The sequence below is a fragment of the Eptesicus fuscus genome, chromosome 9 (assembly GCF_027574615.1).
Source record: "Eptesicus fuscus isolate TK198812 chromosome 9, DD_ASM_mEF_20220401, whole genome shotgun sequence".
NCBI classification, from domain to species: domain Eukaryota; kingdom Metazoa; phylum Chordata; class Mammalia; order Chiroptera; family Vespertilionidae; genus Eptesicus; species Eptesicus fuscus.
The window spans coordinates 6,388,292-6,416,145 of NC_072481.1; the positions used below are offsets into that span (position 1 = coordinate 6,388,292).

At 57.8% G+C, this 27,854-nt stretch overlaps 4 protein-coding genes across 11 annotated transcripts; 2 read left to right on the forward strand and 2 right to left on the reverse strand.

The window, feature by feature from the left end:
• Positions 1-566: 566 nt before the first annotated feature.
• Positions 567-6,176, reverse strand: FBXO2 (F-box protein 2). Its single transcript, XM_008151871.3, has 6 exons — positions 6,079-6,176; positions 2,501-2,857; positions 2,004-2,133; positions 1,811-1,906; positions 1,196-1,334; positions 567-990 (listed from the first exon to the last, which is right to left on the reverse strand). The coding sequence occupies exons 1-6, from the start codon at positions 6,098-6,100 to the stop codon at positions 850-852; spliced, it is 885 nt and encodes a 294-aa protein (XP_008150093.2). The 5' UTR covers positions 6,101-6,176; the 3' UTR covers positions 567-849.
• Positions 6,177-6,277: 101 nt separating this feature from the next.
• LOC103295326 (F-box only protein 44) lies at positions 6,278-11,488 on the forward strand. Of its 6 annotated transcripts, none has more exons than XM_054721297.1 (7): positions 6,278-6,343; positions 7,418-7,704; positions 8,870-8,996; positions 9,124-9,241; positions 9,350-9,485; positions 10,377-10,557; positions 11,046-11,488. In XM_054721297.1, exons 2-7 carry the CDS (start codon positions 7,440-7,442, stop codon positions 11,095-11,097), a joined length of 879 nt encoding a protein of 292 aa, XP_054577272.1. In that variant the 5' UTR covers positions 6,278-6,343; positions 7,418-7,439; the 3' UTR covers positions 11,098-11,488. The 6 variants fall into 6 exon arrangements, with proteins under 6 accessions (XP_054577272.1, XP_054577274.1, XP_054577275.1 ...); XM_054721299.1 differs by having other exon boundaries at positions 8,870-8,967; positions 9,146-9,241; XM_054721300.1 differs by having other exon boundaries at positions 9,146-9,241; positions 11,046-11,104.
• A 987-nt stretch (positions 11,489-12,475) lies between these two features.
• LOC103295417 (F-box only protein 6) lies at positions 12,476-19,891 on the forward strand. 2 transcript variants are annotated; one of them, XM_054720789.1, is made up of 6 exons: positions 12,476-12,494; positions 15,076-15,477; positions 17,630-17,756; positions 18,222-18,317; positions 19,139-19,274; positions 19,430-19,891. In XM_054720789.1, exons 2-6 carry the CDS (start codon positions 15,213-15,215, stop codon positions 19,622-19,624), a joined length of 819 nt encoding a protein of 272 aa, XP_054576764.1. In that variant the 5' UTR covers positions 12,476-12,494; positions 15,076-15,212; the 3' UTR covers positions 19,625-19,891. The 2 variants fall into 2 exon arrangements, with proteins under 2 accessions (XP_054576764.1, XP_054576763.1); XM_054720788.1 differs by lacking the exon at positions 12,476-12,494 and adding an exon at positions 12,768-12,901.
• Positions 19,892-20,013: 122 nt separating this feature from the next.
• On the reverse strand, positions 20,014-24,833 carry MAD2L2 (mitotic arrest deficient 2 like 2). 2 transcript variants are annotated; one of them, XM_008151779.3, is made up of 9 exons: positions 24,690-24,833; positions 24,273-24,324; positions 24,064-24,182; positions 22,982-23,053; positions 22,390-22,490; positions 21,545-21,639; positions 21,165-21,238; positions 20,581-20,673; positions 20,014-20,347 (listed from the first exon to the last, which is right to left on the reverse strand). In XM_008151779.3, exons 2-9 carry the CDS (start codon positions 24,310-24,312, stop codon positions 20,306-20,308), a joined length of 636 nt encoding a protein of 211 aa, XP_008150001.1. In that variant the 5' UTR covers positions 24,313-24,324; positions 24,690-24,833; the 3' UTR covers positions 20,014-20,305. The 2 variants fall into 2 exon arrangements, with proteins under 2 accessions (XP_008150001.1, XP_028016834.1); XM_028161033.2 differs by lacking the exon at positions 24,690-24,833 and adding an exon at positions 24,469-24,634.
• Between the last annotated feature and the right edge of the window lie 3,021 nt (positions 24,834-27,854).

The following is a 27,854-nucleotide window of genomic DNA, read 5'->3' on the forward strand; positions in this document are numbered from 1 at the left end:
TCCCTTCCCTCAAACCAGTGCCAGGGGCCAGCCCCTGGGCCAGGCTTAGAAAGTGACCCGTGAGACCAGATGCTAACGACTCCTGTCCGATCCAATAGCAAGGCAGGGAGGACAGCCTGAAGTGGGCGTGAGCTGAAGAGGGACGCCAAGCTGGCCCTTCCTGTGGTTCCCACCCTCCCCTCCCCACCCCCCAGCCCAGGCCCTGGGCATCCCTATCTGAGGTGTTGCCATCACCCACCAACCTGCCTCCAGAAGGAAATGAGAATGGGGATCGAGAAAGGCCTGGAGGGTGGCCCCACGCACAGCGTCCCCCCTCGTTCCGGCCTCTGGGCAGCTTGGATGTCAGTCAGGCGCCAGGCCCAGCTCCCCACCCCTTGGCCTCACAATCGCAGCCTTTGTCCACCGGCCCAGGCCTGGCTGGCTCTGCCCTGGCCCAATGGGCCCTGGAAACCAAAGCAGCTGGAGCCCCACCAAGTATTTTTCCAGGCTGAGCCAGGGGCCCCGGGAGGCAGGGAAGGGTGCAAAGGAAGGGGTGTTAATGCATCCATCTGTCCATTTCTCCCTCGAACAAGTAATATTTATTGCAAGTCCGCTTTACGGCAGGCACTGTGCTAGATAGAGGTGGGGGATTCAGCGGTGGGCCCGGTCCAGGCCCCAGCCTTCACCCATCTTGGTTTCCAGGTGCAAATACATGCCCACAAAACCCTTCTCTCCCTGTGTGGGGCTGGGCTTGGAGCCAGGGGCGGGAGGGGAGTGCGTGGGGAGGGGAAGGGGAGGGTGCTACCGCTAAGGCCTGTCTGCCCCAGGCCTCTGCCCCTGCAGGGCAGCTGGAGGGAGCTGGAGGCGGGGTCACTCAGGGGGCTCCACCCACACGCTGCTGTTGGTCACCCGAGCCCCGAACCAGCCCTTCCAGTACACGGAGTCCTGTCCCGCGTGCTCGAACCGGACGAAGCGAACGCCGGGCCCGTAGTCGGTGAAAGTGTGGGAGATCTGGGGGGGGGGGGGGAGGGGGGAGAGGAGGGGTCAGACACGCTGCGCACTAACTCGCCTCCAGCCCCAACTCGATTTCTCAGCCCCAGGCCCTCTCCCACCGCGGGGGGCCCTTCCGCCCGCCCCGCCCACGGGGCGTGGTTCCCACCAGCCCCGCCCATCGCCTCCCGGTCCGGCCTCGCCGCCGCAGCGCCTCCCAGTTCACCTCGATCCAGCCTCCGTCGTCGCTGTCCTGCGGCACGGCCACCTGCCCGCTGCTGAACTCGGCCAGCACGTCCTCGTGCTCCGACAGCAGCTTCACCGTGAGCTCGTACAGGCAGCCGGCGTCGCTGCGCCCCGAGTACCTGCGGGGGCGGGAGCGAGCGGAGGCCTCAGCCGGTGGGCGGGGCTTCTACAGAGGGTAACCACCACCACCACCACCACCACCACCACCCCGCCCCGCAGACCCTACTGAGTGTCCCCATTTTACAGATAAGGAAACTGAGGTCAGAGAGAGAAAGTAACTTTTCCAAGGTCCAAACCCCAGGACTAAAATCCAGGTGGGCCAGACCCAACCTTGGGCCCAAAGCCAGCCCACCAAAGACGTGTTTTGTTTGGACTGTAGACGGATTAAAACCAAAAATAAATAAATAAATAAATAAATGTATTTGCCAACATTTGAACTCAGGAGGAAAGGTGGATTTCCCCCTCTCCTGGAGACCCGGCGCACATGGCCACAACCACTAGAGCTGGGGGGCGGTGGCCCTGAAGCAGGGTAGCCACTTTAGTCCCCTCCTCTTTCCCCACCCCCCAGCCCCCCAAGTCCCCCAGGGCGGCTCACCAGTCCTTGACCACAATGGCCGGCTGAGTGGTGTCCAGCAGCTCCTGCCAGTAGCCCTCAGCCTGCAGGTCAATGACCTGCGCTTTGCGACACCACCTGGGGAGAGTGAGTTAGGGGGAGTGGAGGCCCCTTCTCCCCCTTCCCCTCCCCGCCCACCCCCCTCTCCCCCTCCCCGCCCACCCCCCCTCCTTACTCAAAGGAGGAGGCGAAGAACTTCTTGACGCTCTCGTCGTGGACGAATTCCATCCCGCAGTCCCCGGGCAGCTCCTCCACCCTCCAGCCGTCCCCGCCGTGCTCCACGTCGCACCAGCCCTCCAAGTCCTCTGTGGGAACAGGACCGCCCACCCTCGTCACCGGTCCCCGCTGAGGGTGTGGCAGCGCGGGCTCCTGCCCCTGAATCAGGTGCTGGGCCAGTTGGTACCGTGGGGTTGAATGGCAGGCACTCCCTGTGGGTCCCAGATTCTCTCTCCCCCTGGGAGGGTCGTGGAAGAACCTGGGCAAGAGACCCCCGGAGGGAGCCGGCGGACGGGGAGCTGATAACACAGAGTTTATGGGGCTCTCTGTGCTGGGCATGGTGCCTAGCGCTTTATCTCATCTAACCCTCCGAGCAGGCGGGCACTGTACGGGGCCCGTTTTCCGGAGGAGCAAACTGAGCCCCCCAGCCGCGGGGCCACAGGGCCTGACCCTCACCTTCCCCGCACGGGTTCCGCAGCAGGTTGCGCCGCCTCTTGCTCAGGAAGTAGAACTGCTGCCAGTGGTCACGCTCGTCCTCGGAGCCGCCCTCCGGCACCAGCCCCTCCTGCTGGCACTTGAGCAGCCACAGGGGGGCGCCGTCCACCAGCTCCTTCCAGCGCAGGCACACCAGGCGGCAGGCCTGCACCAGCTCGGCGGCCGGCAGCTCGGCCAGCACGCGCAGCAGCAGCGGCTCCGGCAGCTCGTCCAGGTACGCCGCCTCCTCCTCCTCCCCGCCGCTCGCCTCCGGGGCGCCCACGCACCCCTCCTCCTGCTGCTCATCCGAGCTCGCCTCCTCAGGCTGGCCCATGCTCTCTGCGGGGATGAAGGGGTGAGGAGGTGGCGACTCGCCCCCTAGACTGTCCCCCTGGCACGGCCCAGAACCCAGATGTGGCAGGTATCCGCCCCCCACCCACCCTCGGACAATCCGCAGCTGGGGCCGGAGATCCTGAGACCAGAAACTGGTGCCCAGTGGAGGAGACCCCAGGGGACCAACCCACAGGCCAGCATCGAGTACAAAGAGCCCGCCTCAGAGGCCTCAGTTTCCCCTACAGAGCCAGTACAACCCCATACCTGAGCAGATAACAGCAACTGATATTATTAACAGGATTGCCTCACGTTTCACTTTCACATATGAACTTCTTTAATCCTTCCAACCACCCTCTGAGATCCCTGCTCCTGTCACCTCCTCATGGAAGCCCTCTTGGATTTATCCCGTTATATCCTCTCACCCCCGGAGTTCCAGTCCTTCCCAGGTTTTGTCCTAGTGTGTGATGGTTTATAAAACACCTTTCTTAGGACTAGACTGAGGACATGAGGGCAGGAACAAGGTCTGGGAAACTCGCTGCTTCATCCCCAGTGCCTGGCATCTGGCACACTGTCAGCAGCTAATGTTTATTGGGAACTTAGCAAGTATAGGCCCTGTTTGAGCATTTTAAGTTCATTACTCTTTTTAAATATATTTTTTATTGATTTCAGAGAGGAAGGGAGGAGAGAGTTAGAAACATCAATGATGAGAGAGAATCATTGATCGGCTGCCTCCTGCATGCCCCCTACTGGGGATCGAGCCTGCAACCCGGGCATGTGCCCTTGGCCGGAATCAAACCCGGGACCCTTCAGTCCCCAGGCCAGCGCTCTATCCACTGAGCCAAACCGGCCAAGGCCATTTACTCTTTATAGCCCCAAGCACCTCTGAGGTTTTTTCCTATTGTTGTCCCTGATTCACTGATGAGGAAATTCGGAAACTCGGGCACAGAGAGGTGAAACAGCTGAGGAGCACACTGTGGTTGGAGCCTGGATTTGAACCCAGGCACCTGGCCCCAGAGCCACCATCACACATCAAAAAAAAATAATTCATTGAATTAGGAAGCACTATTATGATTTTGATTCTGTAGATGAAATTGCTCAGGCTCAGAGATGTGAAGGAACTTGCCAAAGGTCACCCTGCTAGTATTCGGGAGGGGACATTGGAATCTGAGGCCCGAGGGGAAGGGGACAGGAATCTTGGAATTGGGAATGGGGGCAGGGGAACTCATTAAAAGAGATCATGTGAGTGTGAGTGAGTGTGTGTGTGTGTGTGTGTGTGTGTGTCAAACAGGGAGATGTAATAAGTGTTTGGGATAGGAAGGTTTTTCTCACTTCTGGCCCTCAGTTTTCTCATCTATAAAATGGGGATGCCAGGCCATTCAGACAGTGTTGTTGTTCAAGCCCCCTGAGGAGGGACAAAGGCATTCTAGGTGGACAGATATCAGGAGCTTCAGGCTGAACTGTCCTGGATCCCAGCCGGCCCCAGCGAGGCCATTGAAGCCTTGAGTAAGCAGATACCAAGTGCCCAGTGTCTCTGGAGGAGGGAGAGACAGTGGGGAGGAAATGGGGCCACTCTGGGTGATGGGGGGGGGCACAGCTTTCTGTCATAGGATGGGGGGTTCCTAAGGGCTGAACCCTGGAAAGCCAAGGTGGTACTCAAAATACCCCATGCACTGGGGGAGGGAACAGGCAGGGCCTGGACCCAAGACTGGGTGTTGCCCAGCCTGCCAGCCTTCTACCTCCTCCCATGCAGAATTTTCCCCCTCCCCACAGTCAGACTCTTGATAACTGAATCAGGGTTTACCTCTTCAGAGCTCAGAGCGCTCAGTGAGTCCTCAGTAGATCTTATTTAGTGAATCTTATTATTCCCTTCATCATTAGCTTTTTTTTTTTCTTTTTTTGCCACATCTTTATGATATGGGGCTTTACCGCCTTCCTTTTGGCAAAGAGGAAAACTAAGGCCCAGAGACACTTCCTGGGTTTGCCCAAGTCACACTGCAGAGGAGTGGTCAGTCAGAGAGGAAAATGCCAGGCCCTGAAGCCATGTCACCTGCCCATCCTGCTGCCCACAGCTCTCTGGGGAGCAGGGCCCAGTGTCCTCACCTCTCCACCCCTGCCCTGGCCCTGGTGGACACCTGATGCTCCCCGGAAAGGTGCACCTCGCCCAGTCCCCTCTCCTGGCCCCAGGCCTGGCACTTGAGGCCCCAGATCTGATTACGGCCCCCCATCCCCCGCTCGGGCACACACAACTCCCCACATTGTTGCTGTCGGAAAGCTATCTGGCCCCTGGAAACTGCCTCTAAGGCTGATTCACGCACCTGGATTGGGCCCTGGAGTCCAGGGAATAGCTGGGCCCCGAGAAAAAGCAGGAGCCCATTCTGGGGCCCTCTAAAGGGTGTGGCGAGGGGGCCAGAGGATTGGGAGTGGGAGCTGAAGGGCTGGGAGGCGGGGGCTGGGCTACCTGAGCATGCATCCGTCTATTTCCCATGGCCTCCCCCACGCAGTGCCCACTCTCAGGTGGGCCTGCCGAGGAAGGGGTGGGGGAGTCTGCTCTGGCCCACCCTGACTCAGTTGGCAACCCCTCCAGGCCCAGCCAGCTCAAAGCATGGGGAGGGGGGTCTCTCGTGCCAGAGAAGATGACTGGGCAGTCTCAGAGGGCCCTGAACATTGGCAAGAGCTGCTGCTCCAACCTCCCTCACTGCTGGCCTGGTCCCCACTGGGCATCTGGCCACCCAGATGAAGGATGGCCCCTCCAGACAAGGGAACCCAGGAGGAAGGCTGGGATGGGGTGGGGAGAGGCGGGTGACCCCAAGAAGCCCATGGGGTTGGGATTCAGGCAGCTCACCGGCCAGGGCGAGCAAATGGAAGAAGTTGATGGAAGAAGAGGGCTTGCAGTCTCCCCCATCCCAGATGCGTCCCAGGCCCCAGCCCTATAGACCTCGGAAAGCTGGAGGTGGGGACGTGGGATTGCGCCTGTGCTGTCTCCTGGATAAACGGGACCAGGAGTCCCTCCCTCCCTGCCTGTCACCCTTTGAGGCCTCCGGCCAAACCAAGGTACCAGACAGAGGACTGTACTCTTGAGACTGTCTCAAGGACTTTGCTTAGGGAAAAGTTTGCGGCGCTGGGTCTTGGCTGACCACCTCCCCACCACTACCCCGCATCTCTCTGGCGCTCGCCCGCCTGCCTGCCCCGGTCTCCCCTCCCAGACTGAGCGAGTGGGCCCGGGCTACCTGGGTCCCCGTCTCCGTCCATCGCTGCGGAGGGCGATCCCGAGAGGAGAAGCCGGAGCGCTGCGGGGCTGCCTGAGTCCCGCGGCGTAGGCAAGGCTAGGTGCTGCCCGCGTCTGGGTTGGCCCCGGCCGGCCGCGCCTCTTAAAGGCCCCCGCCCCCGCCCCCGCCCCGCCTTTGGCCCCGCGCCCGGTCGCCCCGCAATCCGGAGCGGTCGGAGGAGGCCTGAGGCTGCAGGTTCCTCGGCGGACCCAGGAGGCCGAGAAAGGTCAGGAGTCAGTTTTGTGTGTGCATGTGTTTAATGGGGGAGAGGGGGTCCGATCGGAGGGTTCCCCCCGCTCCCTCAGGGGGTGGCTGCTGGGAGGAGGAGGCAGAGGGCAGGGAGTCTGGGTCATGCGGAGGGTGCGGGGCGGGCAGCCCAGGCAAAGGGGAGGGGCAGAGGCTCCTCCCAGCACCCGCAACCGGAGTAATTTTCCTATTTCCCGATGGGGGGCGCGTCCCGGGCCCCACGCACCACGGCGCGGCTCGGCTCCGCTCGGCTTGAAGAGGGGGGCGGGCGGCGAAGGCGGGGCGGGGCGGGGCCAGCGGGGCGGGGGCGGGGCCAGCGGGGCGGGGGCGGGGCCGCATCCCCGGGAGCGCCAGCAGCGGCCGCCTCACCTCCGAGCGGGACAGCGCGGCGTCGGCCGAGTGCAGGTGACCCGCGGGAGTGGGCGCGGGGGCGCAGGCGGCCGGAGGCCTGGCGCGGGGCTCGGCGGCTCCCGGCCCCGCAGCTGTGCGCCCAGGAGGCCGGCGCGGACGAGTCCCAGGCCGCCCGCGGGAACTGCGTGGCGCGGCCTCCTGCGGCGGTGCAAGCGGAAACGGGAGCTGGGGTCTCGCTCGACGCGTAGGGGTCCGAGCCCCGACGTTGGGGGACATTGTAAAGACACCACGAGGAATGGAAGGGTGAAGACTCCTAGCGGGCCTGGAGCTGGAGCCCAGCCACGGGCATGGGATGGGAGTGGGGGTGCAGGAGAGGCCTTCGCATGAGTTTGGACAGATCCAGCCGCCTCTCCGCAGGCCTCCCTAGTCTAGAGGCTGTGTGAGGTGCCAGATAAAAGCAAAAAAAACCCAACTCACCTTGTACTGAGCTTCTGCTGTGTCACAGGCTCCTTGAACCTGCCAGGGGGTGGCAGGTGCTGTTCCTGGCCCCTTGCTACAGAGGAGGACACTGAGGCCCAGAGAGGCCCAGGGACTTTCCTGAGACTGTAAACCTGGGCTGGGGACCTCCACCACCACGGGGTGCCGCAAACACCAGGCCCAGGGAGAGGGCTTGGTCTGTAGCCTCGCTTTTCAATAACCACAGGAGTGTCCGGGAGCCAGGAGCCATGGCCGTGGAGAACATCAACGAGCTGCCAGAAAACATCCTGCTGGAGCTGTTCACCCACGTGCCCGCCCGCCAGCTGCTGCTGCGCTGCCGCTTGGTCTGCAGCCTCTGGCGTGACCTCATAGACCTCGTGACCCTCTGGAAGCGCAAATGCCTGCGTGAGGGCTTCATCACCGAGGACTGGGACCAGCCTGTGGCCGACTGGAAGATCTTCTACTTCCTGCGAAGCCTCCACAGGAACCTCCTGCACAACCCGTGTGCCGAAGGTGGGGTGCAGAGTGGGTCTGGCGTGCCCCCAACACACACACTGTCGGGATACCAGCTAACATTTACTAAGCACTTATTGTAAGCTAGGTACTTTGAATGGCCTAACAACTGTAAATCCTCTCACAGTAATCCTGAAAGGTACTGGTAGTGTACCCATTTTTCAGATGAGCAAACTGAGGCCAAGAGTGGCATTTCTTCTTCCACCCTTAAGTTGATATCCCCAGTGACCTTTCCTAGGAGAAGGAATGTTGATTAGTTAGGACTAAGTATGTCCCAAGCACAAGACCAGGAAGTCAGCGTGTTTTTGTTGGCCTGGTTCCCAGACTCCAGGGCTAGGCCTACTAGGACTGTCCCAGAGGTCAAAGGGGACTTTGCTTGTGGAAGAATGAGAAGTCCAGTCTTCTTTCCAGCACACTTCAGCCATTTCTACAGTCATCCAATGCTTCCTTGTCCCCTCGCTATGTTAACTCATCAGCTAGACACTGGGATAGGATGGGATGGGAACCTCATTCTCCATTATGTGGCCAAATTCTTGGGCAAAATGATGATAAAACAGCTCCAGGCTCTCTAGGACTTTCAGATGCCTGCCTCACGTGACTCCCCAACAGCCATGTTCTTCACCAGCAGTTGACACACGGTGGTCCATGAGCCAAATCTGGCCCAGGAGCTAAGAATACCTTTTACCATTTTAAAGGGTTATTTTTAAAAAGGAAAAAAAAACATACTATGCGATAAGACAATATATAGCCCATAAAACCTAAAATATTTTGGCCCTTTACAGAAAGTTTGCCAGTCCCTATTCTTTGACCCCAGAGGACAAAACCAAGGCTCAGAGAGAGAAAGCCACTTGCCTAATGTCACACAGCCAGTCTTGGTAGAGGCAGGGCTAGCCCCAGATCTGGCCAGCCGCAGAGCGTTGTGCATCACAGAAGGAATCTGGTCCTTCACGTCATCACGTGTCTCAGGATTCGCAGGGGAAATCACTTCCCGTGGTGCCTGACACACAGGAGGCACCTGATTCCGGGCCGGCGCCATGGATGTGCAGTTCCACAGCACGGGCTGAGGGCAACTGCTGAGATGCAGGGAGGACGGGGAGGAAGGGCCCCTGGGAGAAGCGGACCCCGGAGGGGCTTCCCTTTGAGGCGAACTGTGCTTTCCTGCCAGAGGGATTTGAGTTCTGGAGCCTGGATGTGAATGGAGGCGATGAGTGGAAGGTGGAAGACCTCTCCGGAGACCAGAGGAAGGAATTCCCCAATGACCAGGTCAAGAAATACTTCGTGACTTCTTATTAGTAAGATCCAAGGTCAGGGGGTCTTGGGGTGAGGGGGAAGCCAGTCACTGCCCCCCGCCCCCCGGGGTCTCTCCTCTCTGGGAGAGCAGCTAGCCTCCCAGTGCCCTAGTGCTGAGCCTCAGCCCAGCCCACCCTCCGCCTGCCCCCAGCACCTGCCTCAAGTCCCAGGTGGTGGACCTCAAGGCCGAAGGGTATTGGGAGGAGCTGATGGACACGACACGGCCGGACATCAAGGTCAAGGACTGGTGAGTGCCTGGGGCGAGGGCCTGGGGGTGGGCCCTGCCACTCAGGTGCCCCACCCCCACCCTGCCCCCCATCTCCAAGGCCCTGATGGGCCTTCTCTCTGCCTGCAGGTTCGCAGCAAGGCCAGACTGCGGGTCCAAGTACCAGCTGTGCGTTCAGCTCCTGTCATCAGCGCATGCGCCTCTGGGGACCTTCCAGCCAGACCCAGCAACGATCCAGCAGAAGAGCGATGCCAAGTGGAGAGAGGTGTGTGGGGCGGGAGGGGGGCAGTGGGCACATTGCCCAAGACTGAGACGACAGCCAGACAGGCCTGGGTTCAAATCCCAGCTCTGCTGCTTCTCACCTGGGCTTCGGCTGCTCTGACTTCAGTGAAGTGATGCTGATCAAGCCACACTCAAAAAGGTTCACTATTATGAATTACTAATATCGGTTGTTACTATTATCTAGACCAGCGGCCAGCAAACGTTTTCTTAAAAGGCTAGATAGAAACATTTCGGGCTTTGCAAGCTGTGCTGTCTCTGTCACAACTACTCAAGTCTTCAACTCTGCCGTTGTGTTGTGAAAGCAGCTTAAGCAAGTGAACATGGCTGTGTTCCAATAAAACTTTATTTACAAAAACAGGCAGGCGGCCCCTAGGCCGTAGTTTGCCAAATCCTGACCTAGACCAGTGTTCTCCAGTAGAGCTCTCTGCAGTGGCAGAAATGGTTTGTCTGCACTGTCTGTGTGGTAGCCAAAAGCCACATGTGACTATCGAATACTTAATGAGAGCCAGTTCCTAATGTGACCGAGGAACTGAATTTTTTATTTCATCTCATTTGACTTAAATAGCTAAATGTGCCCAGTGATGACGGTACTGGACATCCTTCGTCAGCTTGCAAAATTTCCTTCAGTCGCTCTGCGCCACACTTAGATAATCCTGTGGAGTGGCCCCTCCAGGAACCGACTCCATTTTACAGATGAGGAAACTAAGGCTTAGAGGCGGGGAGGTGGTCTGCCCAGCATCACAGAATTGGAACTGGAATTCAGTTCAGCTGGCTCCTGGTCCAGCACTGAGAGAGCAGCCCCTTCCTTGCCCCCCTGCCCCTCAGGGTCAGCTCCCCTGACCTCTCTCCCTCCCTCTACCTGCCCCCTTCCCAGGTCTCACACACGTTCTCCAACTACCCACCCGGCGTCCGCTACATCTGGTTTCAGCACGGAGGCGTGGACACTCACTACTGGGCCGGCTGGTACGGCCCGAGGGTCACCAACAGCAGCATCACCATTGGGCCCCCCCCGCTGCCCTGACGCCCCCGAGGCCCCATCCGCAGAACCCTGACTGGTAAACTGTTGTCAGAGAAAGGCTGGGCTTGGGAAGGGGAGGTGGGCCAGGCTCCCCCAGATCTCCTAGTTCACCCTCGCCCCCCAGTCGCCTCTTTGTGGAGCCTCCCATGCTGCAGACAGCCAGCTCTCTGCCTGAGGGTGCAATCTGAATGATGATTCGGGCTGTGTATACCTTTAAGAGACAGGGCCCTTTAGGGAGGTACAGGATGTTCCCCCAGGTTCCTCCCCAGACTCCTCTGAGGGTGGGTGTCCAAGCTCAGATGGCAACCTAGATCTGTGTTTTACCTTCCCCTCCTGGGCCTTCCCCCCTATCTTTTTGGGGGCCCTCGGAGGAGGGACAGTGTGGAGGACATCTGGCAAGCTTGGGGCTGCCCTGGATAGATGCTGGGAGTCGACTGTGTAGCTTAGACAGATCTGGGAGTGGAAGGACGGGCTCTGCCGGCCTGACCTCTGCCCCATTCTCTGCTGCTCCCACGCCCTCGCTAGGCCTGCCTGCTCAGGGAGGTGGCTGTGGCCCAGAGGCTCAGGCCTGGTCTGAGACGGGCAGGCCCAGGGTGGGGTGGAGTCGACGCCACATCTGGACTGTCCTTACCATCATTGAAGCCCCAAAAGCCAGAATGGGTGGGACTCTCCAGAAGAACTCTGGAATCCGGTGCCGGGGAACCCAGGGCAGGTGGGTACAGGATTGGGCTCTGACTCTGAGAGCTAGGATGTGTGAGCATAGGATGAGTGTGGGGGCGGGGGTCTTCAAGGACCGCCTGTCCACCTCCATGCCCACACCAGGCTCCCTGTGGCGTGGAGAGCAATCCAAGCCCCCACCCCACCATTGGAGCTGCCATTCACAGGCCCTTCCCACCTGCCCTCTGCCGCTGCCTCCTCCAGCAGTGCTCTGACCCTACCCCTCCTGCATGCAGCCAAATAAAAGGGTTTCCCAGCCCAGCTTGTGCCCTGTGGTCTCTGGGGGGGGGAAAGGGCAAACTTCAGGGGAGGCCCAGACATACAGAAGGTGCAACATGGGTGGCTTCTGTCCAGGGTACAGAGGAATTGACATTTCAGGAGCCAGACAATCGCAGAACCAGGGCCATAGGACAGAGCTCTCGATGAGCTGCAAACACCCCGCCCCAGCCGCCTTCTCATTGCTAGCTTCCTCTGTGGCCTGGCCACAAGCCTGGGGTGGGGCATGTGTACCTCCTGGAGGGTTCTGCATACACCTCATGCTGGGTCAAGTGACTTATCAGGCACTGCTTACTGGTGTTTCCCTTATCTGCCAAGAGCTTTACTGACGTTAGATGAAGACAAGGCATTTAGAATAGTGCCTGGCACACAGTAGGCGCTCAATAAATACTGTTCAACTTAATGCTCTCACTCATCAACAAGCTAGATTAGGGCCTCAGTCAGGGCAGGGACCACCCCTCGCTGGCTGTGTGGCAAGTTGGCAGAGAAGATACAGCCCTAAGGGGTTCACGTGACCTGGCCAGGTCCCCGGGCAGTGCACAGCCTTTTGTGGTTCCCTGCAGCGCCAGGTGCTCCATCATTCTTCACGATGAAGAAAGCGTTAATGAATATAATCCTGACAAAAATGCGGAGATTTTTACCTTTGAGGACATTGAGGCCTGCCCTTGGTTAAGCCCTAGGGAAGGTAGGACTGACTTGAAGCGTGGCTGGTGGGGCTCAGTAGCTGAGCATCAACCTATGAACCAGGAGGTCACAGTTCAGTTCCCGTCAGGGCGTGACTGGATCCCAGTAGGGGGCGTGCAGGAGGCAGCCAATTGGTGATTGTCTCTTACTGATATTCTATCTTCCCTCTCCCTTCTCGGAAATCAAAAACATTTTTTTAAAAATAACAAAAGGCTGACTTTCACTTTCAGCAATCACCTCCCAGGGAAGGGCCCACCGGTCCCACCTCCCTTCCTTACTCGGCGAACAGGCTGAGAGGTCAGTGGAGCGGCGGGGGCGGGGCGGGTCTCAGGGGCTCCCCGGGAGGCAGGAGGAAGCAAAGGGGAGAAATGGGTGCCGGCTGCCGAGCCGCACGCTTCCAGGCGGTTCAGGAGACCAGGGCCCGGGTCCCGAGGACTCCCCACTCCTTTGGCTAAGGAGGGCGTCCTGCTGTCAGCGCGGCGAGGCCGAGGTTAACGTCGCCGGTCTCCGGGGGGGGGGGGGGGGGGGGGGGGGGGGGGGCGATCCATTGACGTCAGCGCGGGGCGGGGCGAGGCGGGAGCGGACGGAACCTCGGAGGCCTCCGACTCCAGGTCGACGCGCAGCTCGGGTCCCGCCGGCCGTCCTGCCGGTGCTCAGGTCGCGGCCAGCAGGACGACAGGCAGGGGGGCGACAGGCGCGAGAGGGTGAGTGTCCACGCCAGGAGGGAGGGGGCACCGGGGCGCTTCCCGCGGGTGTCCCGAGGCCGCGGGGTGGGGTTCCGCGGGGCGTGGGGCTGGGCTGGTCTCCCAGTCTGTGCGCCCTGCGGGATCCGCCCTGACTCAGACTCCGGTCCGGGCCCACCTCGCGGGCGGCACCCCGGCTGCGGGGGGACGGGAGCCTGCCGGCACTCCCACGCTCGCGCCGGGGACGGGAGCCTGGCTCTCCCCAGCCTCGGCTCCGCTTGGAGCAGTGGGCACCGGACCAGCGCTTTGGGGAGTCGTTGGGAGGGTCCACGGAGCAAAGGCCAGCGCGTGGCTTGGGGCCAGGCACGTGGGAAGCCCAATAAGGGCGCGGCGGCTCCTTGGGGCTGGCGTGGAGTTTCCACCGCAGATGCCCAGGACGGGCTTCACTTCCGCCCCCACACCACCGCGCAGCGAGGCCCACGAAGACAGAAACTGAGGGTGGGGAGGGTGGTGACAGGGGACAGAGCCAAAGACCAGGCTTCGGATGCCCGAGTGAGGAGTTGTCGGTACCTAACTCAGAGCCCAGCGACCTTTGCCTAGTGCTTTTAGAAGCCACCAACGTTTAAAAATTCACAAGTTTCATATTTTTTTAATTGATGTTTTACAGAGAGGAAGAGAGAGGGATAGAGAGAAACATCTATGAGAGAGAAACATCCATCAGCTGCCTCTTGCATACTTCCTACTGGGGATGTGCCCGCAACCGCAACCAAGGTACATGCCCTTGACCGGAATCGAGCCTGGGACCTTTCAGTTCCGCAGGCCAAGGCTCTGTCCACTGAGCCAAACCGGTTTCGGCCACAAGTTTCCTATTTTTTTAGAAAGTGTTTACAGATCCTCCTGAAAAACTAGATCTGGCCACATCAGTTTTTATCCATCAATATTTTGCACACCGTACAAGTGCCTTATTCTCTGCCATGCTAAAATGCTCCTCTCTGCGCCCCCTCATTTTGGGGGACAGGAGCCTAAAGAAGAATCTGAACTGCTTCTTTGTCCCAGTCTCTGTGGAAAAGGATGTTTTCCCAGTGCCTCTAGGTGTGGGTGGAGAAGGTTCCCTCCCCCACGCACGGGGGGGGGGGGGGGGGGGGGATAAGCTTAGCGGATCTGTATTACCAGAACCCCCCAGGCAAGTGACATTGTAAATTCTTGTGCAATTTAGATGGAGGACGAGAAAGGTGCTCCAGAGGGACTGCTTTGGTTTCGGTTTCGGTTTTGCTCTGAGGGTAGTGTTAGTAATGGTATCCTGGCTGAATTCTTTACTGGGCCATCTGAGGTTGGAGAGTTAGTCATCACCTTTATGCAGTTTCTGGGTTGGTCACTGCAGGCAAGGGTTCAAATCCAGGCCCTCAAACTGCTTTCTGGTTTCGGGGCATTTCAGAGAGGGCTCTGGCCCTGGCTAGGTAGCTCAGTTGGTTAGAGCATCATCCAATAATCAACCAATGAATGCATATATAACTGGAATAACAAATCACTGTTTCTCTCCTCCACACCCCCCCTTCCTCTCTCCCTCTAAAATCAATCATTAAAAAAAAAATTTTTTTGGTGTGACTCAGTGGTTGGGCATCAACCTTTGAACCAGGCGGTCACCACTGTATTTCGTCAGGGTACATACTCTGTGTGGGATGTGCAGGAGGCAGCTGGTCATTGATTCTCCCTCATCATTGATGTTTCTATCTCTCCCTCTCCCTTCCTCTCTGAAATCAATTTAAAAAAAAAGTATTTTTAAAAAGTGGGCTCTGGCTTGACACCTCCCCCCCAGGACTGGGATGGGTGGGGCGGCTCCTCATCTGGGTGTTTTATCACATCGGACTTCCGGCCACGAGAAGCAACGTGGAGAGTTGATTCCTCAGTACGAGCCCCACCACTTAATGAAGTTGTGACAGTCTGGGGATGTAATAAAAAGTTTGTAACAGTGAACTCATACACTAAAATATCACCACAAACCCTTACGGAGCTCACAGACAACAGTGCGGCCTTGGCAGAATCTTACTGTTCACCAGACCCACCAACTTAAAACTAAGCAATTATTTTAATGGGGGGAAAGGCCCCCTAAAAATGAGTCCATATTCTGAGGGCCTGTTGTGTCCTGGAAGGATGCTCAAATGCTTCTTGTCTTAACCCCTCTTGTTTTACAACAGAAGCAGGATTAGGAGGCCCAGGCCTCTGAAGATCTGAGGAATCCACCTCCTTGGTCAGGGCTCATAACCACCATTGTTGCCCCCCCGCTCCCCCCCCACACACACACACTGGCCTGTGTGTGCACCCCAGCCCAGCAATGGCCCTGGTCAGCATCAATGAACTGCCTGAGAACATTCTGCTGGAGGTATTCACATACGTGCCTGCCCGTCGGCTGGTATTGGACTGCCGCCTTGTCTGCAGCTTCTGGCGCGACCTCATCGACCTTATGACCCTCTGGAAACGCAAGAGCCTGCGTGAGGGCTTCATCACCGAGGACTGCGATGAGCCTGTGTCTGACTGGAAGATTTTTTACTTTTTGTGCAGCCTCCGCAGGAACCTCCTACGCAACCCATGTGCTGAAGGTGGGCCGCTTCCTTTCCTCCCTTTCTGGAACCTCAGGGCCTTTGCACTTGCTATGCCCATACCACCTGGAATGTTCTCTCAAAACTGAGCACCCACCATGCTCCCTTGTTTCCTCCTCATTCTTGAGGTCTCAGTTCAGAGACCTGCCCTGGTCCATCCAGAAACAGTGCTCCCTACCTCAATCCTATCACCCCCAATTCATTCCTTCATAGCACTTTTCATACCTTAGAATTACCTTTTTATCTCTTTTTTTTCTTCAAGTTCCTGGGGCCTAGTGCAGTGGATGGCGAACTGCGGCTCTTTGGCCCCTTGAGTTTTTAGCAAAGGCCAGCTTAGGAGTACCCTAATTAAGTTAATAACAATGTACCTACCTATATAGTTTAAGTTTAAAAAAATGTGGCTCTCAAAAGAAATTTCAATCGTTGTACTGTTGATATTTGGCTCTGCTGACTAATGAGTTTGCCGACCACTGGCCTAGTGGATCTTGCTTGCCACAGTACACTGTGTCCACAATTACACCTTCACATAGCAGGTGCTCAAGAAAACGTTTGTTGAAGAATCAACCAACTGCAGGTCCACCTTTCCCCCTTTAGCTCCGTCCAAGCTGCCTGACCTTTAGGAGGCTTTCTCTGTCCGGGCCAGGCTCCCTAGCCTGAGCTCTTCACCAATGTAAATACCTCCCCATTATCCTAACTATACAGATAAAAGGGAGGATTTTGAGAGGTGACTGCAATCACATCATTTGAGTTCCCTGTGTAGCTCGCCTTCTCTTGTATTTTCCCAGTTTTTTTCCTTTGTTCAGTACCTACTTCATACCAGGCACCTTGCTCCTTATTGGGGCCACGGTAGCAAGTGATGAAGGGGCATTGTTTGTAGACTTAGAATCCCTCTCGTGTCTGTTTTCTCTATCCTCACGTGGATCCCAGGAGTTGGCCACATGAGGAGGGTTAGCTCCATTTTATAGATGAGAATGTTAGACCCCAAGCAAGATACGTGTCTTGCCCAAAGATCCAGAAATGCTCAGCTGCTGGAGGCCCTCAGGCCCCTTAGAAGCTACCCAGCCTGGCCACCAGCTCAGCTCACAACCCTGCAGAGCCAGCCTGCAGCCTTGCCTGCACGGGGCCCTGTATTATCCGTCTGGCTCTCTACTGGGGGGACCCTGGGCACACAGGGAATAGATGTGGGTTCCTTATAGAGGGAGCAGGGGAGTAATTTGGAAAAGCTCTCCTCGTGATTGTTCTGGGAAACGTTGGTGAGCAACACACCAGTTTTCTAAGTTCCTCTCAGCTCTCTCTGAAGAGGGAGACCAGGACATGTTGAGCCAACCTGGTGGGGATGCTTCCATGAATATGGGGTTACTACATGCCACCAACTCAGAGGGCGCCCATTCTCCCAATTATCCCTCCCACCCAAGGCAGAGGTTCCTATGACCAGCAACAAACCACACACGGCCCTCACACCCCTTCAGATCTCAGTTACATAGTGAGGATGTTGGGGGGAATGTCAGTTGTCAACTGAGTGGTCCCCATTGGGACAAATGCACATTAGCCTTAAGAACGAAAGTACCTCTTTGGGGGCGTGGGTTCGAATCCCACCGCTGCCAAAATAGCATCTTGCCCTAGCTGGTTTGGCTTAGTGGATAGAGCGTCGACCTGCGGACTCAAGGGTCCCGGGTTCGATTCCAGTCAAGGGCACATGCCTGGGTTGCGGGCTTGATTCACAGTGGGGGACGTGCGGGAGGCAGCCAATCAATGATTCTCTTTCATCATTGATGTTTCTATCTCTCTCTCCCTCTCTCTTCCTCTCTGAAATCAATAAAAATATATTAAAAAAAAAAAAAAAAAGAACGGAAGTACCATCACAGGCCCTTCATAATGTTCTGAGAACTGAAACTTGGGTATTTCCCAAAGGGCATCAGCAACATGGAAGTGAAGAAAGGTAGTTCTTTCCCAGCTTCATGTAGGAGTCAAACTGGTCAGGGACAAAGGTGGGGGAGAGGTGGGAATGGGTTGGAGTTTAACTTTGTAGGGGTGTTCCAAGGCACAGTTGGGGTACACACCTGGAGATGAGCATGAGCAAGCCCTGCATTTCACCCTCATACCAAATGGGGAGGGCCGGGCTACACATTTACTAGGCTTCTGTTTTTCCTAGAGGGTATGAGTTCCTGGCAAATCGACCAAAATGGGGGGGACCGTTGGAAGGTGGAGAGCTTACCTGGAGCCCATGGGGAAGATTTTCCTGACTCCGAGGTCAAGAAGTACTTTGTCACATCCTATAGGTAAGACAACTGGACTGAGCAGGCTGTGTTGGAGGAAGAGGGTCGGGACACCCTTTGCCAAACCCAGGCCCACCTACGGCAGGGCCTCTGTGAAGCTCAAGGGAGGTGTTTCCAAAACCAGCTCAGAGTCTACTGCCTCCTGGGGCAGAAGTAAACTCTGACTGCGGGTGGGGGTCGGTTTAAGGGGGCGGGGAGCCCCTGGGGAAGTGGGCTGTCCATAACTAGGAACGTGAGTTCCTGGGGCCCCGGGCGTATGGACTGGGATCAGGTGCTGCCCAGGCACCAGCGAGTCAAACTCCCTGCGTATTTCTCATGGGCCCACACCGAGGTAGGAGCCAGAGTCGGCACCAGCCAGTAGCTGTCCTGCAGCCATCAGGGGACACTGCTGGGTCCCCTGAATCACCTCCCTGGGTGCAGGCCACACAGAGCACACCTAGGAATGCAAGCTTTTCCTCTGCTCCCCAGATTATGCCTCAAGTCCCAGAAGGTGGACCTCAAAGCTGAGGGCTACTGGGAGGAACTAATGGACACAGTCCGGCCTGACATCGTGGTGAAGGACTGGTGAGTGAGGCCCGGCCCCACAATGCATCCTCCGCCTTCCCTGCGGACACCTGGAGGGAGTGCCCACTCTGTGCCCAGCAGTCCCCGAAGCCAGGCCAACCCGGCTGGCTTGTCTCGTGTGGACAGACCAGCACTTGCTCATCCAGCAGCGCCTCCTGGCCTCCCCACCATCACATCAGCAGGGGATAAACCTTAACCCCCGTTCACAGGTGGGGAGACTGAGGCCTGCAGGTGAGTTGTCTGACACGCACTAGAGCAAGACACCCAAGACCCAGCCTTCCGGGATCGCACATATGCGCACATGCCTTCTCATCTGCCTCCCCTGCCCCTCCCACCATTTATCCCACAACTTTCTCAAGCTCCTCTCTGCACAGGGCTGTGCCAGCCGCTCTGCCTTGGCCACGGCAGAAGCAGGGCCCCAGGCCACCACTCTGAGGGTGGAGGGGTGAGATTTGAGGGGTGTGCAGAACTGCGGGGGGCGGGGGAGATAGCAGGGCTGAGCTCTGTGCCAGCCCACACTGCACAGGCCACCCCTTGAATCTCCCATTGAACCCACAGCCTGGCCTTTATCTCTGTAGAGAGCTTTTTGCCTTTTAAGATGCAATCTCCGAAATACCCAAAAGGGTGGCCCTTTTCTCAGATGGAGTAACTGAGGCCCAGCACAGAGAGAGACTGCTTACCCTGGGGGTACAGGGAGCACTGAAGGTGGACCTCATGGGCCCCACAGGGAAATGAAACTCTAATTTGTAGGCCTGTTGCCTGCCCACCGCCAGGGCCACCCTTTGTCTTGGGGTGCTGTCCTGAACCCCAGCCTCCCCTAGGTTCGCTGCCAGAGCAGACTGCGGCTGCACCTACAACATCCGAGTACAGCTGCTCTCAGCCAACCACAGCGTCTTGGCCTCCTTCGAGCCCCGACGTGTGACCATCCAGCAGTGGAGCGATGCCCAGTGGACAGAGGTGAGGCCTCAGCTGCTTGCCTGCCATCCACTTCCCCCAGGGCCTGGAATGCCCCAGCTCTCCCACCTGGGACTCTCCCTTCTCTCCAGTTGAGTGGTCACCCCATCTCATCCCCTCCCCAGTCCTGATGGTGACTCCCTCTCCCTTCCTTCCAGGTCTCTCACACCTTCTCAGATTACCCTCCAGGCGTCCGCCACATCCTCTTCCAGCATGGGGGCAGAGACACCCAGTTCTGGGCAGGCTGGTATGGGCCCCGTGTCACCAACAGCAGCATCATCATCAGCCCTAAGACGACCAGGAACCCAGCGGCCTCCAGAACTCAGCCCGATACCACGCAGGAGCCGGAATGAGAACAGGAATGGGAATGGGATGAGGACTTTAATAACTTGCCCTCCCCACTTCATTTCTACAGACCCTGACAGTCTGGATCTGCTAGCCTTTCACCTGCCCTCTGTCCCTGCCAGCCAAGTGCCAAAGGTCTCCTCCAGGCAAGAGATGGCCTGTGGTGGGCAGGGAGGCCCTTGCCCCGGGACCTCCTGCCACAGTTGTAACCTTGGGCAAACCCACTGTTGTGTAGCTCTCACTTCTTGTCATAATAAATGTTCCCAGGAAAACCAGCCTGGGGTTGGGTCTAGGAGTGGGGGGTAGGGGGTCCGGGCACTTTGTTAGAGAAGCAGCCCTTCCCCCAGGTTAATTTGGCTGCACCTGCCCCTCCCGCTACAATTAGTGAGAGCCCAGGTCAGCCCTTGGGGCCCTTTATTGAAACAACTCACAGCACAGTATTTGAGACAGACAGTGTTGACCGGCTGAACCCCAGGAGGCTGAGAAATTGAGAGCCCAGCACCCTTCCTGCCCTCCTGGGGGGCCATTCCTCCATGAAGGCAATCAGACCTGAGCAGCTCCGGGCTGGAGGGTGGGCAGTCCGCGCAGAGGCAATAAGAGCACTTGGAAGCGGGTGGCCCTGCAGCGCTGCCCGAGGCTGGGGGCCCCCAAAGTCCGATAGTTGTGGCGTCCATGGGGCAGAGACACCCTCAGCTGTTTTTATGAGCTCGTTCTTCCACATAGAGCTGCATCTAACGGACAGGAACACACAGCCGTGTCAGGTGGCAGTCAGGGCGCCTATATGTAAGCCCCTGGCAGGCAGATCTCTCTCCAAGTGTCAGGCTGCATGGCCACAGTGCGGATGGGGAAGGGAAGGGGGATGGGAGGAGCCTTATGCCAGGTATTGCCTGGTAATCTCCAAGCTTTGTCCACAAGGCCTCAAGCACACCCTAAATACAACACACCTGGTCCCCATGCAGCTCACCTTTAAAATGTCTGACGTCATGGTTTTTAGGGGTATCAGCCGGGGGTCATGCATGTGGACATCCTGCTCATCCGCCAGGATCCAGGGGAAGTCCTAGGGAGGAATCCAGGTGACGGGGTGGGAGGGGGCTGGACCCTGCCTGCCCTCCCTTTGCCTCCCCCTCTACCTCCAGAGCTGGGGTCCTCAGACTTGGGGAAGCATCGAATCACTAGGGAAGTGCAGAATCCCAGGCTCCTCCACTAGACAGGCCCAGTCTGTGGGTCAGAGCTGGGCTGGGAACCTAAGTGACTTCATGAGCCCCAAGCACCAATTCTGAAACTGGTCGGAAAGGAGAACCTCACTGAGTTGGGGGCCCCAGCACACAGCCTCCTCCCAGTGCTGCGTGCCCAGGTGTAGCAATGGCAGGCATGTGGCCGCACCGTTAGCACACAACAAGAACCTACTGGGTGCCAGGCACTGTCATAAGCAATGGTATGGGTGCAATGCCCACGGGCAGCACCCCTGCCCACTCAGCACTGTGGCACCTGCTTACCAGAGCCTCCCGCTGTCTCACTGCCCACCCGCCTTGACCAGTCTCCTCTCACCTTGATGACCTGGATCTTCTCCATGTTGCGAGTGGCAGCTTCCCTCGTGTGCACCAACACTGTGAAGGTACAGCCTGAGGAGGCAAGCGTTTGATCAAGGCTGGGCCACACCAGGCCTGCCACTGCGCAGTCTCCTCCCACCTCCCTAGCTGGCTCAGCAGCCCCAGAAATCAAAGTGTAAATAAACCAAGTGTTAAGACACAAGTAAACAGAGACTGAAGACAGAGTGGAGCTAACCAGGGAAGTTCCTGGAGGATGTAGACTTTGAAAGGAGTTCTAAAAAGCAGGAAGAGACAAGGCTCAGAGGAACTTGAGAACACGGACCAACCCAAAGTAGCCATGGAAACGCCCAGGGAAGAGGCGGCAGCAGGTGAGCTCACCTGGGGGGTTGTGGTCCAGGACAGCATCACACACGCTGATCTTCAGGATGAAAGCTCGGAGCAGCTGCTCCACATGAGACAGCAGGGAGTCTGAGCTGGGAAGGAGAGAAGAGGCAGGTCTTCTATCACACTGGTGCCCCCCTCCACAAGCAGTCACCCCTAGAAGCAGATGAGGGGGTCCCGAGCCCCTCTAGTCCTTCTGAGGGTTGGCTTCTAAGGGCTGGGATACCTGTCACCAGGTGAGTTTAAAACCAGTGCAGAGCCCCATCCCAGACTAATTAATCCAGGATGGGGGGAAGGGGTACAGGGAGCCCCTACAGGTGGTTCTAATATGCTAATGTCCCCTTTCCCATCTGAGAACCAGGACGCCAGCCGTGAGGGGAGAGGGCTTGCCCAAGGCCATTCGGGGACAGATTCTATTGTCCTGACCTCACCACAGGAAGCCAGCAGCTGACCAGCCAACATTTCTGCCCAAGGTCAACTTCTAATTGACTATGGATTACACCGCTTGCCTGGGAAGTTAGGACCCTGGATTGTGTCCTGGCTCTGCCACCATTTGGGTGACCTTGGGTAGTTCATGTCACATCTCTGGACCTTAGTTTCTGCATCTATAAAAGAGGAGGCTGGGACTAGCCAATCACCAGTGTCATGGTTTTCCACGTGTGACACGGGAGGATTTCCATGTAACCGGTGTGATGTCCAGAGACCACTGGGCAGCCTGCCTGTTAGGTTGGCATGCCTTGCATTTCCCCAAGGTATTCTGGGAGCTGCTTAAAGGCATGAAGGTGGGATATTCCTAAGGACCTCGCACCATCTAGCAGGTGGATGGCGGAGAGGCAGCTCACCTGATGGACAGCAGTGGAGGCTGGGTAATTTCAAAGACGAATTTCTCCACTGGGCGATGCTCTTTGTCCAAAATTACCACCACCACTTTCTCCACATCATTCTGCAAGGACAGAAATCTACTCCAGAACTGGGTCCCCCCCACCCCACCCTCACTCCACCCCCGCCCAAGGAAGGGTGGGAAAGGGCCCACTCACAGCCCTGCTCAGCCTCTAGGCCCAGGGTCCCCAAGGCCCTGGAGAGATGTCCTGGCATGAGTGGTACAGGCTGAGGGGAGAGACTACCTGGGCCCCATAGGGGTCACAGGAGACACAATAGGAGGAGGAAGCCCAGATGGGACTTGGGGGTAGGGGGAGAGAAACACATGTGAGAACCCAGAACCCTCCCAGGCAGGCCCCACTCAGGACCATCCACTATGGCTCTGGGGCCCAGCACACCTTTCACGTGGCCCACGTGCCCTGGGGCCTGTCCTTGGGCTCGGGGGGGTCTCCAGGGTGCAGGGAACAGGCCTCTGGGTGTGAGAGTCCTGGGTCCCCTGCAAGGTCCAGCATCACCCCATCCCGTATCGGGTGTGAGGTGGGCTGGTGCCCTCACCTTCTCCAGGAGCGGCTTGACACAGTGCAGCGTGTCCTGGATATACTGGTTCAACTCCGGGTGGCAGGACATCTGCACACAATGCCATGATGGCTGGTGAGGCCCCAGCACCCCTGGGGAAACCTCCCACATCCCCTCCAGGAGCCCAAGCCTGTCTGCCTGCGGAGAGAGGCCCCGCAGTTCCCTAGGGTTCCCACCGGGGAGACCAACTTCCCATCCTGGGGCTCAGAACTCTGAATCATCCACCGAGGGGGAGAAGCCAGGAGGTAAGAATTCAGGCTCAACATCAGCACTTACAGCATTAGGGTTTCCTATTGTGGGGTCCTTCAGCTCCCCCAGAGTCTGAGAAACCCCTAAATTGTGTTTGAGTATATGGGCATTTTTTAAAGAGAAGGGATCCAGAAATCTAATCAGTTTTCAAAAGTTAAGAATCTGGAATGAAGGAGCCATGTGGCCTCAGACAAATGGCTTCTCTGAGCTTTAATAAACGCCGTCGGTGAAGATCTCAAAGGGAGAGGGAGGGTTCAGTGAGACAGGTACCTAGTGGGTGCTCAGTCAAAGCTGTTTCTCTCTTCCTTTTCCCAGTACATCCCCTGAGCTTCCACCACCTTCCAGTATTCGGTCGTTTCTTCTAATGTTTACTGAGTGCCTTGTAAGGGGCAGGCACTTCTAAAGATTGGGAATGGAGTGTTTGGTGGCTTTGTTTCCCTTTTAACCTACAATTAGGGTAAGTGAGGGCAGAGAGAAGGTGCCTGAGGTTGACAGAAATCCTCTCCCCAAAGCAACCTCAGGGCAACTTCAAGGCCAGCTTCAAGAACTCTTTTAAAATACAACCATACCCCAGGGCAACGCGACTGCCAAGACCTGGTCCCTAACTCCTGGAGGGGCACTCCCAGTTCAGAGGGGATAGAAGGAGCGAGGGTTGGGAGGCTGTCAGGCTGCCAGGACCTGGAGGCCAGGTCCCCCCGCTGGAGAATGAGGGGGCTGGGCCTGAAGGTGCGACAGAGGTTTAAAACCCACTCCCTGCCCACTCTGTGACTAGGGGGTGACCCGGGGGCGCCGGCCCGGCTGTGGGGGCTCACCTGGACAGGCACGTTGTACTTCTTACGCTTCTGGAAGATGCCCACCGGGTAGACCTCGCGCACGTAGAGGATCAGGTGCACCGCCACCTCCAGGAACTCGCACAGCACGTCGGCCACCACTGCAAGGGGCACAAGCCGGCGCTCAGGAAAGTCCGCCTGCACAGACCCGCCCTCGCCCCGTACCCGGCCGGCAGGTCCGGGCTCTCTACCTTGGCCAAAGTTGAGGTCCTGTCGCGTGAGCGTAGTCATCCTTCCCGCCACCTGGGGGGTGGGACAGGAGCGAGAGGCTAGTTCCGGAGGCCCAGGCAGCCTGGGGCCCGCCTCCGCCTGGGGGGAATCGGAGCAGGACCCCCCTGAACACAGAACCAGGGCTGCTGGGAACGGCCCCCCACGCCGGCGTCGTACCTCGGGGGCATCAGCTGCGCCGCGATTAGCCTCCGTTCCCCGGCCACCCACCCGCCGTCTCGGGGGTAGGAAAGGCCAAAAGGGCCGCAGAAGCCGGAGGCGCAGGGCCGGGAGCGGAAAGCGGCACCCGCGGGAGGAGAGACCGGGCTGGAAGAAGACTCCACCCCCGCCCGGGTGGTCCCTCCCCGGAGGGAGTCCCGCCCTTTTCCCTCCCGCAGTACCGGCTCCGGCCTCGGTTCGCGGGTCGCGGCTCGGGCCCCGCGCGGGGAACCACGGACCCGACCACGGGCGCCTCCAGCTCAATCCGCGCGGCTGGGCGCCGCTTCGTGACGTCCGCGGCGCGGCGGCGGGTCCCGGAGGCCGCCTTGGGGCCACGCCCACTCCCCGCAGCGGCCGGAGCGGGGGCGGGAAGGAGCAGCGCCGGGGGCGGGGCCTCCGAGGGGCGGGGCTTGGCGATGGGCGGGGCCACGCCGCCGCCTCTCACTTTCGGGTGGGCGCGGAAAAAGACAGTTTAGGTCTCCCCGTCGGGTCGCTACGAACCTCCCTCCCCAGGGCATTTCTCTCGCTTCGGGAGGCGCGGTACGGGGGTGGGTACGCGCGGCTGGTGCGGAGCAGGTGGAGGTCACAGCTGGGAGCTGTGGACAGCGACATCTTCCGCCGGCTCCGCCAGCTACTGCTGGTTCCCGGACTCAGCTGCCCAACCGAAAGCGAATCCGCCGGCTCCGGGGCGGGGACAGGGGAGGACCCGGGGGCACCTGCGACGCCCCCTCCCCCACCCGGAACCTCACCGGCCTGGCTTGACCTCCCAGGCCCAGGCATCCTAACAACAGCTGGCCTAAATACACCAGGCGCTGGGCTAAGTGTCCACGGATTATCTCACTAAATTCTCTCAACAACTCCACGCGACAGTTACTGTATTTTGTAATTGTCCCTGTTTTACAAAGGAGCCAACGAGGTTTAGAGGAGTGAAGTAAAATGTCACACAACTGTTGAGGGAGGGGCGGGCAGAGGTGTCTTCTGCCACTAGCCCTGGAGTCATCCCCTCCCGCCACCCCCCACACCCCCCCCCCCCGACTCTGAAAGGGCTGTGAGGCCTCTGGGAGACAATGATTAATATTAAAATAATTGCTAACATGGATTGAGTGCTTCTGTTCAAGCATTGATTTCGTTCATTCCCTCATTAACCTTAGGAGCTAAGCACCCATTATACAGCCCCACTTTCCAGATGGTAAATCAGGCACAGAGATGTTCTTTAATTTGCCCAAATCACACATTTGGAGGACAAGCCCAGTTCTGACTTCTAGTCTGACTCCAGGAATCCAACTTATTGTCAGCCCCTCAGGTCAGGGAAGTGGCTGTGGAGTTATGGGAAACAGGTCACGACCAAAGTCATAGACCTGGTCTCTGACCTCCAAGAGCTTGTCGGTGGTCACGCTCATCTGTGGGTACACAGATCCAGCCAGGACTGTTGGGGACCTGTACCCCCCCTTTCCCCCAGAAGCCTTCAGATCTTCATTCACACACTTCCGTGGAGGTGGGGGCAGAGGAGAAAATACCTAACCTAGCCCATTAAGCCAGGAATGCCGGCACAGCAGGTCTCCAAAGGAGTCTTTGGAAATCTACATCTTAATCCCTGGGGAGCCCATTAAACACGGAACTCGGGCCTCCCTGGCCTACCAGATCCGTCCGTGTGCACAGCATGGCACCGGCCCTTTAACAAGCTCCCCAGGGGCCCTGATGCCCAAGAAACCACGGGCATCACCACAACGGGTTTGAGCTGTTCCCGAGGAAAGTCTGCATTTCATAAAGCGGCAATCTTAATCCAAAGGGATGGATGATTTTCTTCAGAGACGGATGCACCTGGCAGCGCATTTGGGGGACACGCGACTCTTCTCCAGACGTGGGGACCCTGCTCACATCCTGCCTTGCCTGGGAGGACCATTTTCACACAGAGCCAGCCAAGCAGCTCACTGGTTTGTAGAGGTGTCCCTGGCTCCTTGAGATTTAATTATTGTGATGCTTTGGCCACGGGGGAAAGTGGACATCCTTAGAGGACATCCTTCTTTGCCTCTCTCTGGAGCAAGCATGTCAAACTCGTCATGCGGCCCGCTGGCCGCAAGTCTGACATGCTTGCTCCGGAGGCTACCCAAGTAGCTTTTTCATTGGTGACAGGAAGTGGCCGTCTTAGGGTGGAGATTCCCTGTAAAGGGTCCCCTAGGATTGGGGCCTGGGGTGGAGAAGCTCAGAGCCCAGCCACTGTTGTGGGATGGCCTCCGGGGCATGGTGTGAGCAGCCAGGCCTTGCCCTGAGAAGACACAGTGCAAGCCGCTCACAAAGGTCTCCTGACACGCAGCTAAAGAACTCCAGAGAAATCTTAGAGGACGGTCAGCCCCCCACTTACATTTTTCCAACTGGGAAACTGAGGTCCCAACGACCTTGGTCTGACACTGGGGTACCCACTTTGTCAAAGCCCATAGATAAAAATGCCTAGGCTTGGGGCTTGGATTCAGAGTTAGCCATACACAGAGGAAAGCAGGTGGGAGACAGATGAGGATTGGAACTGACCTGACCCCTAATCTCTAAAAGGCCTCTTCTCCTCATTTGTGACATGAACAGGCTGGACAGATATTCCTGAGCCTCTAATGGGCCTGGAGTTCCATGGGAGCCAAGAAGCTGGGGCTGGGGCAGGGCCCAGGGGCTGAAGGGGAGCTCTATGCAAACTCATCTGTCACTTCCAACCTCAGGGCTCCGCGGCATCTGGTTTTTCATATCTTAATCGCATCAGCATGATGGATGGTCGAGGGACCCAGATTACATTATGGGGTTAATTTATTACATTTATGAATACCCAGTTGCTGGGAGATTGTTTTTCAAAGTTATTTGCATATTTTTCTCCATAAGGACGATATGCAGGAGGGTGTCTGGGAGGGAAGGATGGATGTTTAGGAGGAGGGAGAGCTTATTTGCCAACTGGAGCAGGTCCCTGAGGGTGTGCAGTGGGGACAGAGAGAAAATCACTCCCAGGGGACATTTAAATGGAAGCTAAGAGAAGGCAAGATGCAACAAAGTCTTTGCAAAGAAAAGCCTTGCAAAGACTAAGGCCTGCACGGGAAGAGCAGATGAGTGAACTGGGAAGAGCAACAGGCAGCAGTGCCCAGACCGCCAAGATGCTTTCAAAGTCCCTCCCACACCCACCAGGCTGATCACAGGCGAAATCATGGACCCAACCCCTGCCTAACGTTCCCAGGACACCAAACACAGGCAGGTGGGGGAGTCACAGAGTCAGCCACATAGAGCCTGGTGACAATCCCACCCCAATGCTCAGGGACCAGCCAGTTGGGACCACCCCCAAGCAGAGACCCAGCCTCATTCATTCTTTTAGTGCA